We start from the raw sequence: 10,963 nt of genomic DNA on the forward strand, positions 1-10,963 counted from the left end.
AAATCATTAATCATCTCTCGATAGCGCAATCCATTCACCGTAACTGTTGCTCCAGCCTCATTTTCGAAAAAGTAAGGTCCAATGACACCGCCAGACCATAAACCGCACCAAACAGTCATGCGTTGAGGATGGAGAGGATTTTCAACAATAACTCTTGGGTTTTTCGAGCCCCAGATTCGACAATTTTGTTTATTGACGTAACCACCAAGGTGGAAATGGGCCTCATCAGTTAAGATGATTTTTCCATGAAATTCCGGATCATTTTCATTCATTTCAAGGACCCAATCAGCAAAGACACGACGTTGTTGATGATCGGCTGGCTTGAGTTTTTGTGTTAACTGAACTTTATAGGCCTTAAGACCCAAGTCTTTATCCAAAATACGGTGTAATGACGTTTGTGGGATAGCTAATTCCAAAGAACGACGAGGAATGGACAAACCTGGGTTTTCTTCAACACTTTGGGCTACAGCAGCAATATTCTCAGTTGTTCTTGAACGACGGGCACGGGTTTTATTCTTCACATCACTAACTTGTCCCAACAGCTCAAATTTTTCCACCAATTTCTGTATTGCGGTCCGAGAAGGTGCTTCACGTCGACCCAAAAATGTTTTAACTTTACGAACCGTCTCTACCAAACTTTCACCATTTTTATAGTGAATTTTAATAATTTCAATGGGTTGTTGAAGCATGTATCGTTTCATTTTCATTAATGGCGTAGTGTCTACTTGTCAAATGTCGAAAAATGACAGCTTCAAAAGTGACATTTACCGAAATAGCGGTCTGTTCAAAATAACACCTCTTATTGGAAAACCCTCCGTCAAAATTAGAAAACGTGACAACAAACATTCAAAATTTATACAATAAATCTTTTATAAGAGCAAGTAACGTTGTAGAAGTAAAAATTTGATTAATGATTATTTCGAGGTTATGTAATGTCAAAACAATAGAAATACCTGAAGATTATGAGGTTTAAATTAAAAAAGAATAGGGAAATCCATCAGAATGGAATATCGCGTGTCTCTTTGTTAGCATCAAATGAGTCCTCAATTCTTGGAACATTGAAGCATGACCAGACAATTTGTACATGCTACAGAGTAAAACAGTCCAGCTTTCAGCCCTACATTCTCTGTCTTTTGGGCCTAGCTGATAACTAAGCCGCACTTGAACTAGTGTATCGTTCTCTCTCTCGTCCAGGTACTTCAATTAGTTCTGCGCATCTTTTGCGCGCATAAAGCATGCGCAGTATATATAAAGTGTCTCGAACGAGAAGAAAATGATTATTGTCGACGTAGGAACTGTCCATATAGGAGTATTACATATATGACTAAGATAAAGCAGGTATACCACCCTAATCACTTAAAGTGGCAGATGTTGGTCAAAGCACATGGCAGCTGTCATCTAGGGAAATTATCACGTATTAATTTTGCAGCTAAGTCATCTAATTGGCTTAAAATGAAAGATATTAAATGTTTATACGTATTTCTGTAACCTTTTTAAAGCTAATGTAACTAGAATACAGGACTACAACGATTTTATCATATCATACTGGGTGATTCAAAATTAATTTCGGAAATTTTGAATTCAATCACTAGTTGTACATAAGAATTTTATTCCTAATTAACATGCAAAATAATGTTCAATTACCAATATATAAAATAATGAATACAAATTCTTCAGTGAATTTCTCTACACAGGATTTGTTCTATTTACAATAATTTTATGCAAAAAATTGATTTTGTTAATGTAATAACACTTTTTTGCTAAATCTAATATACTTGTTTCGATTTTTTTTTTATTATTTGTATCCAAAAACCTTACTATAAGTGTAGTATTAGCACGAAAGCATAACCATTTTGCAGGTAGTAGATATCTTCTTTGACTAGTTATGATGACGTGCGCCGGAACAGCACATGCATAATTCTAAATTTGTGGTGTATCTAAATAAATCAACTACTCATATAATTAACAAAAAAATTAATGATAATATTATAAGTTATAGATATTTATTAGTACCATCTTCATTACGGCTCATCATTTTGATCTTTAAATAACTTTTCAGAAAAGAAATTAGACATATTAAATAGGGAACACGTATACAATAAATATACCAGAGCATCGAGCAAAGACAGTATTAGAAGCGAAGGTAATGAACTTATTTGATTTGATAATATTGATTTTGATACCAAATTTTCTTTCTATTCAACCAATTCCAACTCAAATAAAAGAACTAACTCTTGTGAATGATCTTAAATCAAAACAAACGTTGTAGCTCTTTTATAATCGGATATGTGGATAGATTCGTTGGATAGTTTTTAGGTAGGATGAGGAAAATCTTTTTTATTGGAGGAAGGTAGGTTTGTTGGAGTTGCTCTTCTACGGTGCTGAGGTTGTGGTGGTTGCGTGGAGTTGTGCTTGCTGTCCTGGCTGGAAGGAGGAAAAGTAAATGACAATTGACCAGAAGAAGACGTAAAAAAGAGCTAGTGTAAACTAAAACGGCTGTTATCGGTTTGGGGATATTTTGTAAGTTTTTTATTTGTTTTTCAGTTTTTGAATTTTTTTTGTTCATTTTAAATTCAAATGGGGGGCGGGTGGGTACAGCTGCGGTTACATTCTTCCCTATCGTCGGCCATTTGGTGGGTAAATCGGATCACCAGGTTACGGAGAAGTGTAAAAAGAGTTATTTTTTGATGGATATGGAGGAATTATCTAGGAAGTTAAGGTAGATGGATATATAGATCTGGAATACATAAAACTTTTTATATAATCCAAGAAAACTGCTTTCCAATACAGAAAATTTCACTACTTGAAAACACAAGCGAATAAGATCATTCCAGTCGATGTTCATATTCAGAAATTGATTCTGTAGTTTATTTAGAATCGACAATATGTATATTTGAAAATACAAAATTATTGAAAAAAACCTTGATAGCTTAGAATTCAATATCCACTCCAGTTCAATCAATAGTATGAAAAGAAAGAAGTAACTCAATGTAGCCAATGTTTATTGCAACAAACAAATTCTGTAACCTATGCAGAATCGAAAATATGAATCTAAAATTCTGTTAACAAATGAAATAACTCATTTCAGTGAATGTATATCCAAAAAATAAATTTCTTAATCATTTGGAATTGATAATATAGATATTTGAAAGTATAAAATTCGGTAAAAAATCCATGATAGCTCAGTTATCTGGATGAGTATCCTCACCTAAATTATTCCGAATTCATCCAAATATGGTATTGAATGAATTGAGTTATTTAAACGAATGTTTCTGAATCGAAGCGAACCTTTCGTTTAAAATTTCATATATAGATCTATAAATGTACATAATTCTGTATTGATTGAATTGAATTGAAAGCTCATTCATTGCCTGAACTTAAGCAAAACATCTCAAGCTCAATATCTGTATCATAGATCTTTGATATTACAAGGTTCTCGAAGAAATTCCAAAAATATCAGAAATCAACCCGGATACCCACACCTATCCTTCTTCCAATATAACCAATTCTAGTATTAAATGAACCCATTTCAGAGAATATTCGTAGATCAAAACTTACCTCTTTGCTCGTTAGAATTAAAAAGATAGATGTACAAAATCCCAGAAAGTTGAGAAGTAGTTTCCACTACTCTTAATTTTAACTTTCCTCTAGCTCAATCAATCTAAGTGGTGAAAAACTCAAATGAAAGGACTTTTTTAGTTAATGTTGTAGACCAAAACGTCAAGAAGTCAACTCTATTTTCCTGAGAAAACCTGAGTTGATGTTTGGTTATATTTTTGTAAGTAAATTTTCGAAAAAAAGTGACCTTCCATATCTTTCTCCCTGCTCGTTTTCTCAGTCGTGTGGTTCCTAATCTCTTTGGTACGTCTCTGGTACGTTTCTAGTCCCTTCTTTATTGTCCTTTTATATATTTCTCAATCTTCAGCCTGGTGTAATGATACGTGAAGTTGTTTTATTGAGTAGTTTCCACTGCTCTTAACTTTCCTCTAACTCAATTAATCTGAGTGGTGAAAAACTCAAATAAAAAGACTTTTTTTAGTTAATGTTGTAGACCAAAACGTCAAGAAGTCAACTCTATTTTCCTGAGAAAACCTTAGTTAATGTTTGGTTATATTTTTGTAAGTAAATTTTCGAAAAAAAAATGGCCTTCCAGATCTTTCCCTCTTCTCGTTTTCTCAGTCATGTGCTTCCTAAATTCTTTGGTACGTCTCTAGTCCCTTCTTTATTGTCTTTTTCTATATTTCTCAATCTTCAGCCTGGTGTAACGATACGTGAAGGGGTTGATCTGTAACTTGTTTTATTGGATCAAACCATCTTATAGACGAACGGGAACTTCTTTTTCATTGTACTTTTCCCATCACCATAAGCCTGTCTATATTGTCATCTCCTCTTCCAACCACGTATTCAAAACATTGCAACACTTTCTTCATGCATAACGATAATAATCTATTGGTTATACTTAACCCACCGAGCATCGACTGATTAGTTATTTTCGCGAACCAGAGAAATCAAAGCAATCTACATACACTAGCACCACATTTTAAACGAGTCTGCGCTCCTTAGTTCTAAGTGTCGATGCTGTATAAGAAGATAAACTTTTAGATTATAAACAAAATTTTGTGTCCATAGAACATAATTTCAGTATAAAATTATTGTTTATTAAGATATAATTGCTTTCTCAATTTTTGTATCATATTCGCCACTTCTACCTGTCATATTATAATTTATCACAGTTACAAGGAGACTATGACAAATCTAGGTGATAGTTTATAGTAGAAAGAAAACTGTCAAAAGTTTTCCTCAACTTCCTACAGTTGACGCCTCGTATTATTGTCATATTGTTAGGGTGGAAAAATCGATGAAAAAAACTTAAAGAGACAGTAAGTTCTAATATTATGAGTATTTTTAATGGAGGAAATTATAATATTGGAGTAGTTTGCGTTCGCTATTATTTGCTATATTTATAACAAATGGTCAATTTTTTGTTAATTATATGACTAGTTTCTAAATTTGAACAGTCCCGATTTTGCCTTAGTTATAAGGAGTTTTGTTTTCGTGACCAATAAAACATTTTGGAGGAATGTAACTTTTTTTTTAAATAAACCTACATACCTTTAGCAATTATATAGAGCGTCTAATAATTAGAGTAGCTTTCCATATTCATATAAAAAGAAAGTATAAAGTTTATTTATCGAAGAAAAATAGTAAACCAAAACATATTCACGCATAGTGCACGTGATCACAGTTGAATTAACAGGACTCCGCACTTAATAATAATTTCATACAGCAGATTAATAATTTAAATTACAAATAATTATGCGCAACTATTATTACAAAAATATACAACGTAAACGTGAAACACAAATTAAGAATGCTGAAGAACAACAGGGCTTTACAAAGGGACGGTCAATAACAGACGCAGTGTTCATAATAAAACAAATAAAAGAAAAGGCTACAGAGTACAATATGCCAGCGTATATCTGCTTCATTGACCTAACAAATGCGTTTGATAGGGTCCGGTTGGGTGACATTTTGCATATATTGATGGAAAATGAGGCACCAGCAAACATAACGAAGATAATCCATAACCTAAATAACGTAACAATGGTCAAGGTAGGAGATCAATTCACTGAAAATATCCCAACACCGGGAAGAATTAGACAGGGTGATAGTCTAAGTCCCTTCTTGTTTAATCTCCTCATGGATAAAATTATAACCAAAGTAACACGTCTCAACCTCGGATACAGAATGGGCAACAAAAGAGTTAGGTTAGGTTAGGTTAGGTTAGTTGGTACGGTGTGCTACACCGATCCTCGCCGAATCAGAAAACGACCTACAGAGACAAATCTTCTAGTTCTTCTTGGTAAGCCGCCAACTCAATATGAACATTTCTATTAGCAAAACCAAATGTATGACAATCGCGAAGGATCCGTTCAGATGTAAGTTGGTGGTGGAGGACAAGGTGTCATAGTTGAGGGATTTGAATATGCAGACGACAAAATAATAGTAGCAGATACATTTAAGGAAATAGATGATAGGTAGACATGTGGATAAAGACTGTAGAAGACCTAAGAATGGAAGTAAATATCAAGAAATGCGAAGGAATGGTGATAAATCAACAAAGAGAACTTGAGGAATATTTAAGGACAAAGAATGATCACATTTGAATACCTGGGAATCATTTTCATACAAAGTAAGAAAAGCAAATTACATTATGCTCTAAATTAGACAATTTTCGGTAAAACGGGAACCAATAAGAAACAATATTATTGAAATTGGTAAGGACACATAAAGAGAAGTACACCAAAAAGCATAATAAGAAAAGTATCAAAGAAAAATGGTGTCTATCGTCAACTTCCGTTGTGTTGGCTGTTGGTTTAAACTATACGCACGTTGAGTACAACATTTACTCACTTTGGACCAGAAGCGCATTCAAATGAATATTTTCCAAGCTTTATTGATGTCGTTTAAGAAAGTTGAGTTTAATTTCTGCGTCGATTGATGACTGAATTCACCGTTACACTTCGAAAACGATATAAAAGGCATTGTGAAGGGAGTTCTTGCTCTGAAAAAAGCAAAAACGGTTTGATCGGCTATAACTAAAGGGACAAATTCGCTGAAGTGGACAAAGTGGTCTTCGAATTGCTTGACCACTAAATCTAATTCTTAGCAATATTTTTCTACTTTCTAGCCTCAACATTTAACTCACAGGAGAGACACTTCCATCAAACAAAGTCGTTATGTTTAAATTTAAAATGTTGAAAATAAACATGATTATGGAGAAAAGATATCTTGTTTCTTTGATCGCAAACTTTTCAGGCAACCCTCGTAAATACTTAAGAAACTAACCATCCTCGTTCAATATCATTACAATAACATAACTTGTAATATTAGATTTCAATTTTTGTTCAAAATAATTATTTCAAATTGATGATGTGAAAGTTATAAAAAAATAATTTAAACGGTTATTTTAGGATCTCACTGTGTATTTAATGAATGATAAACTTAACATATGAATCTTTCAGACAATCAAATGGGCGTTTTTCTAAATCTAAGCCGTCTACCGCCTCATCAATACTTCCTGCATATGCTTCGAGTTCCTTTTTTCTATTGGACACAAAAAACAATTGATTTTCTATAAACATAACCGCGTCTTTTTTAGCAACGTTTTTTATCAATTCTTGATCGAGAAATTTCAAATGTGTATTCGCGTAATATATGACATCGAAATATTTCCTATATTGTTCTTTATAACGCATCAAATTATAAATTGAAATCGAGATAATGTTAAGTTTATCATCGATTTCAAGACACTTCTTCGTTGGTCTAGGTATAAAATCCAGTCCGGATACATCGACCACCATATCAGTTTCTTTCATAACGACGTTCCCCATACAAGTATCATTCACGAATTGATGTATATACTTTTGTTTATGTTCGATTTCATAAAAAATTTGTTTCAAATTTCTCTCCGTTACGTCTGTAGCTCTATAATAATTTTGACCGTGTACGGATTTTAAAAATTTTTCGTCTTCGCAATCCAAACCGAAAGTAATGAAAGGTCCGGTCAACATATCACCTAAAATAGACGTTACAATCTTTTTTTTCGGCTTCAAATAAATTCTAATCAACTTTACGGATATAATTTTTCAATCAAATCACATTGTAACTATAAATGAATGGACTATAGTTAATTACGACAGATACTCCGCTCCTTAATTAGTCGCTGGGTTCTCAAACACCCATACATAAATTTACCATTTTAAATACTTGCTAGGACAGGTACCTCAACTTAGAATCATCGTTGGGGACTCTAATGCACACAACTCCAATTGAGGGTCATGCTATTCGAACCTGAAGGTGAAATTAATGAATCTAAATGTTCTAGATAGAATAACTGATTTTAAAACAGAAGAGATCTAAAATCAAGAAGATTTAGATGAATTAATATATCAAAAGGTCTAAGAAATAAGAAATTGAAGAAGGTGAAATTATCGAACACATAACTGATCAGCACAACCTTGTTATTTGAAATGATGGGAGACCTACCAGATTCAATATTTGAACTAGAGACTCTTCGTGTATTTACTTTCAATCTGCAGCCTAACATTGTTAACGTACAGTAGCTAATAACTGTAGATGTAACAGTATTAGTATCAACTCTCCAAACATGGAATTTAAAAGAATGCAGATTAGGATCTTTTTTCATCCTTAATGGAGAAAAGAATCGAAACCTGTACAGTTTCTTCTGATAAAGACAAGTCATTAAAGCAGTTTACATATATCATCATTGATTCTGCAACTACGTCGATTAATAGCCATCTTTATAAAAACCGTCTTGTTCCAACGAATGGGAAACCGCCATCGAAGCCAGCAAAAAAACTTTTGATAGATGTAAAAGACTGAAGACGATGAAGTCCAAAGTAAACGTAAACCATGGAAATACTACTATTATCACTAAACTCAGATATACCATTAAGCAAAATTTGGCAAAAAGTGAGAAGAATGTTCTGCATTAAAAGTAATACTAGAATTGAGGTGGGGGAAAGCTTCAGCAAAATCAATCGCGACATATAAATTATCCTTCACAAAGATCTCCAAGTTCGAAATGACATTAAAATCAAAATCCTTCAAACACTCCTCTCTTGATCCTGATCAGATTCCTATAATCATTCTCAATCATTTTCCCGAAGGACCTCACCAACATGTGTTCCCAGTTATTCAATATTATTTGGCTATAACCAGTGGCGTAGCGTGTTCTGGAGGGGCCCTGTATCAAAATTAGTTGGGGGCCCAAATGAAGGGTAAAATTTTCTCACAAAAGAAACAAAAATGCTTGCATTAAATTAAAATAAATATTTATCAATTATAAGTTATCGCTTCCTCCTAAAAATATGAGCTAGCCAAATAATTCAAATTAAATTCGCGTCAAAAGCATCAATCAGGCAAGGGTAGCTTTGTTCGAAGAAACTTATAAATTTTTAGACTCTAATACGCTCGTCCTTATGCAACTTTGAATCCGTTTGCCTACTTCGTAAGCACGCTTCTCCAATTTAAGAAAGATCGTTGCATGACTATCCACGCGAAGCATGATCTTTACCTACCTACTCCACGTTCAGAATTAGTTACAATATGTTACAAGGCAAAAAATGCACAATCACTTGCCAATTGAAATCAAATCATCTTTTCCCGTATTCCGCAATAATTTGACGGCATATTTACTGGAAAGTGCCTTCTACTCTGTAAACGACTTCTATTCTAATAATAATATTTAATTCTGGACGAAATTATCCGTCCAATTTCTACTACACTCTACTAATTATCCCTTAAGAGGAACTTAGTCGTATATTTCTGTTGCTGGCTCCCGGACTATACATGAATCGATTTAAAAATAAAATTATATCATTACCTAAATATCCGTGATGTACGAAACTAGTTCCGTTCGGTATAGTAGCGCACACTAAGGATCGATTCGGTTTGGATACTTCCGATTCCAACCAAGTAAAAGCGACTCCGTTATTTCTAAAATTCCTGTATTCCTGATTGCAAATTTGTTTAGCGCCGATATCATGTAAACGCATATGTAAATCCCAATCGAAAGCCCCGGTTTTCGAATCGTATCTAACGCCGAGGTATTTCCGAAGTCTTCTATCCCAAATGTTACAAATATCGAACTCGTCTTTCGAACACCAAAATTTCAAAAGATTTTCCAAATAATCTCTCTCTTTATATTTTATATCCAAACATACGAAATTCATCATTTGTCTTAAGTAATCGTAGTCGGTGATCATTTTTATTAAATCGCTTGCTGTAGATTTAAAAAATTTGGCCACCGATGGTCGTACTAAACTATTACCGTATATTTCCATGAATATTTTCGTTTTTTGTGATAATCCAACAACTTCTTGAGGTTGCAGTGCGATATTTAATAAGAGTAATTGTCTCGCTATTAATTCTACACAAACTTCGACTAAATAGAAATTAACTTTCACGTTTCCGTGTCTGTATTTTCGAGCTTCTGTTTTAAGAACGTGTCTACAATCCGCACTTCCCACTATAAGTATATTAAGTGTTTCAGGTACTTCACTTTTTAAAGTTTTATATTCTTTTAGCATATCTAATGCTGGTGTTAATCCCCAAAACATTTTGTCACCTTCAATTTATAAAATGACACTAATATTACGTACGTGTTTGATCAATTAGCAGTAGTTATAGAAACCAGTAAAATATGAGGACTTTTCGGAAACTATGATGGAGTTAACACAATCATATTCTCAATGTCTGGAAACCAACTCGGAACATGTTGATTTTTGTTTGGAGACCTATCAAGTTAATCGAGTCCTGTTCATGTAATTTGATCATTTAATACGTTTTTAATACTAAATGCGAACCTATGTAAATGAAATTGAAGACATGCTTTTGAAAGTAAAGTTTTGCATAATTCAACATATATATATATATATATATATATATATATATATATATATATATATATATATATATATATATATATATATATATATATATATATATATATATATATATATATATATATATATATATATATATATATAAATTACATCTATTATGAAATATTGTTATTCAAAACCAATACATATAAGCTTGATTATTAGATGCAAATTTAGGCAATACTTTAAACAAACCAAGGTATTGATGATTGCATAACTCAAAAATTTTATCGTTCTTGACTCGTTGGGCATAAACAAATATTTTATTAGTCTATATGTTTTAATAAGACACGAATAATTCACTTTAAAGAATCCTTAAAAGTCTTATCGGTGCAGTAATATGTATATTTATAGTTTCACTAATAAAACGTAATTTTCATGACGTTTCAATATGTGGACATGGACCGGTTTCGGTACCTATGGTCAGCAGAACATGTTAACACAGTCCATTTTCCAATTAGCTGTTTGAATAACTTGAGATATAACAAAATATA

The 10,963-nt window shown here is 32.8% G+C and overlaps 1 protein-coding gene across 1 annotated transcript; it reads right to left on the reverse strand.

Annotated features, from left to right (window-relative positions):
- Positions 1–6,989: 6,989 nt before the first annotated feature.
- Positions 6,990–10,145, reverse strand: LOC130453198 (dynein axonemal assembly factor 3 homolog). Its single transcript, XM_056792819.1, has 2 exons — positions 9,410–10,145; positions 6,990–7,579 (listed from the first exon to the last, which is right to left on the reverse strand). The coding sequence occupies exons 1-2, from the start codon at positions 10,143–10,145 to the stop codon at positions 6,990–6,992; spliced, it is 1,326 nt and encodes a 441-aa protein (XP_056648797.1).
- Positions 10,146–10,963: the final 818 nt, after the last annotated feature.

The sequence above is a fragment of the Diorhabda sublineata genome, chromosome 2, assembly GCF_026230105.1.
Source record: "Diorhabda sublineata isolate icDioSubl1.1 chromosome 2, icDioSubl1.1, whole genome shotgun sequence".
Classification (NCBI taxonomy): domain Eukaryota; kingdom Metazoa; phylum Arthropoda; class Insecta; order Coleoptera; family Chrysomelidae; genus Diorhabda; species Diorhabda sublineata.

Excerpts from the sequence above, each read along its gene's own strand:
- LOC130453198 (XM_056792819.1), bottom strand. The coding sequence starts at position 10,145 with ATGTTTTGGGGATTAACACCAGCATTAGATATGCTAAAAGAATATAAA. Across the intron at positions 7,580-9,409 it reads CGTACATCACGGATATTTAG|GTGATATGTTGACCGGACCT; the intron begins GTAATGATATAA and ends CGTCTATTTTAG.